Genomic DNA, 2,915 nt, shown 5'->3' with positions numbered 1-2,915 from the left:
GGAGTCGCTAATGTTGCTTCAGCATACGTCTAGAAGCACGTGCTCTGCTGGGCGCTGGGCAAGGGCGATTTCCACAGCTGGTCAGAGTTGGAATGCTGGTCCCACCTCAGTCTAACAGACCTCTGCTCCTTCCCTGTGGGTGAGGCTCTGGGCTAAATCTCTCCTGTCCTGTGACTTTAACAAATGAGTTCCCCTGCAGAGCGAGAGGCAATCAGACCAAAGCAGGATAGTGGGTCCTTCCTTCATTAGAACACACAGGCCAAGAGGGCAGAGGAGGGGTGTGGATGTTTCTAGACTCCGGAGGGAACTAGGCTCCACACAGAGGATTTGGGGAAGGAGATGGGAATATTTGGAGGAGTCCCCGTGAGTCATGCAGATCTGCAAGACAGACCACAATAAACGAGGTCCTTCTTGGGAAGCCAAGGGGATCAAGTCTGAGAACCACACGGGCGGCAGGCGAGGCGTGTGAACACTTGGAGGAAAAGGCCTCCAAGCGGGTGCTCCGTCCGGAACCTTGGGGTCTCTTGATACTTATTGTTCAGGGGCCTGTTTCGGCCTCCATCGCCCAGGCGGACGGCCCACCCCAGGGCTGAAGGGTGGAGGCGGCCGGCTCAGGGCTCCATGTGCCACCACTTGAAGGAGAAGGGCTGCCTGCGCACGTTGGTGCCGCAGTGCACCTCGCCGTGCAGCATGTGGTACGGGGTGAAGTCGTCGATGAAGGTGCAGTGGAGACCCAGCGGCTCCAGCAGGGACCGCACCTTCTCCTCCAGGCAGCAGCGGCCATTGATGACGGGCCCGAAGGGCTTGGGGATGCCCAGGTGCTGGCCCAGCACCAGCATGTTCACCTGCAAAGGGGGCGCCCAGGTCAGGGGCAGCATCGGCTCCCACCCAGCACCTTCTCTATGCTCAGCAGGGCCTGGTGCTGTCTTTGAAGCCACCTCGCAAACAGCCACTCGCCCCTCAGACAGCGAGGGAGGGACGTGGCCTGGCAAGAACCCTAACCAGCTGTGCACGTGCAGAGCTCACGATGAGAACTTCTCTCTCTGGCGGCTGCCCTCCTCGTTGGTAGGCAGCTGCCATGTCTGTGCTACGGAATCCTGAACTCCCAGGCTACAGCTGATGGGACCAGGGTAGATGTGTGACCCAAGCGGGGCCGATCAGATTCCCTCCTCGGCTGGTGCCGTTACCATGGTGGGAGAGCTGAGTTTCTCTCTCCCTGTGTCTGCCCTTCGGTGTGGCCATATTCATGTCTGTCCCCTGGGACACAGAGGCTAGGGAGGCCCAGAAAAGGAGGAGGCAGTGGTGGGGGTGGGGGTGGATGAGCAGTGTAGCCGTGGAAACAGGAGCTGGTTCCAGGCCCTCCTAACGCCCCCCACAGCGGCCACCCCGCCACGGGCCTTCCTGGGGTCCTTACGCTAAATCTTCGGCTCTGGCCGAAACCCACTTTGGTGGTCTTCTGTTTCCTACAAACACAAGAATCTGGAGCGCTGCACAAGCTTCTGGGGGCACGGGCCTTATTGCAAAGCCTCCTTGGAGATGCAGGAAGGAAAGGGAGTGATAAGAGGCTTTGCAAGAGGGGAAATCAAGGAGGGCAAACAGTCAGAAAGGGGAAGGAGAAGGTGGGATGAAGCAAGGGTGGTGTGGACAGGCTGCCCGAAAGCCTCTGACGATGGGCGAGTCTCGTTCCTCCGAGGGATGGAGGTGGGGAGGGCTCGAGAGGGAGGGAAAGAGGCAGGAGGGAGCTGTGCTGCTTGAAGGGTGGGCCTCAGAGAGCGCCCGGGGGTTCGCTGTTAGAAAGGCAGCGAGTCTCAGGCCCCTGCGGGATCGGAACGCCTGGGGTGGGGCCCCGAGGTCCCCGTGTTCCAGATGCAAGTTCAAGTTTCAGAGACACCAGAGGCAAAGCCCCCAGGCTCAATCAAAGGCCACTTCTTCCACGGAGCCCTCTTGGGTCTCCAGGCCTACCTCTCAGGCTGGAAGTGCTTTGTTTCACCTCTGATCTGGCACACCACTTTATCACACAAGGTAGATCTTTGGGACAAACCCTCAGAGAGGTGAAGCGAGTTTCTCCCCGACCAGATTTGACTGGTAGCTCCTTGGGAGCAGGGAGCAGCTTGAGTCATCTCTGCATCTCACACAGGGAACGTTAAATATGCAGGGGGTGGGTGAGCGTCCGGGAGCCGGGGGAAAGGGCTGTCTGACCTTCCGGTGGATGCTACCCGCATGGCCTCACGCCATCTTTCGCTCACTGCACAAATACCAGCTGGGTCCCCGGGAGGAGAGGACGGCCTTCCCAGACGGCCCTGGAGTGCAGGCTTGGCCAGTGAGCATTCCGTGGTGATTGTGACAACCGGTCAAGAAGAGGTCCTTCCGCTGGGACCGTGGGACCTCTGAGTCTCCCTGCCCCCAGCCCCGGCCCCTCAACCCCAACACAGCGGTGCCGGGCGTTTGGCCCCCGGGGGAGTAGAGGCTTGGCACCTAATCTGACAAAACCCAAAGTCCCGGCTGACGGCCTCACCAAGTCCGGGAAGAAGGCCACGGCCTTCCTCCTCTCCATCTTGAAGAGCTGCGGGATGTCCACGATGTCCCGCTCGGCCAGGCCCAGCTCCCGCTTCAGCACCTCCCGGTTCCAGTCGATGCACCTCTGGGGGTGAGGACGGGGAAGTCAGGGAGGCCTTGCAGGTGTGGTGGGGGGAGGCCCACGGGGGCACGTCTGGTTAAGGATGGACAAGATGCCCAAGTGCCCACAGGTCAGCCCTCCACACGAACCTACTCCTTGTGAGCCTTCATCAAAACATGCCTGCTCGGGTCCCCCCGCCACAGCCTCACCCCCTGGCAGGGGGCACAAGAGCGTGGCTCAGGGTGCCCCGTCCTCCACCCGCTGGTGCCCCTGCCACCGCCTCACCCCCCCGCAGGGG

The 2,915-nt window shown here is 61.0% G+C and overlaps 1 protein-coding gene across 1 annotated transcript in view; it reads right to left on the bottom strand.

Moving 5' to 3' along the window:
- Positions 1 to 611: 611 nt before the first annotated feature.
- The window catches only part of PADI3 (peptidyl arginine deiminase, type III), a 27,610-nt gene continuing 25,306 nt past the window's right edge, over positions 612 to 2,915 (bottom strand). The window contains 2 exon segments of the mRNA XM_010829929.1: positions 612 to 845; positions 2,516 to 2,641. Of these exon segments, the coding sequence (XP_010828231.1) occupies positions 612 to 845; positions 2,516 to 2,641 (360 nt within the window).

Source organism: Bison bison, unplaced genomic scaffold (assembly GCF_000754665.1).
Source record: "Bison bison bison isolate TAMUID 2011002044 unplaced genomic scaffold, Bison_UMD1.0 scf7180017864516, whole genome shotgun sequence".
Taxonomy (NCBI): Eukaryota; Metazoa; Chordata; class Mammalia; order Artiodactyla; family Bovidae; genus Bison; species Bison bison.
The sequence above is the reverse complement of the archived record's forward strand: the minus strand, read 5'-3'. Positions and strand labels throughout refer to the sequence as shown.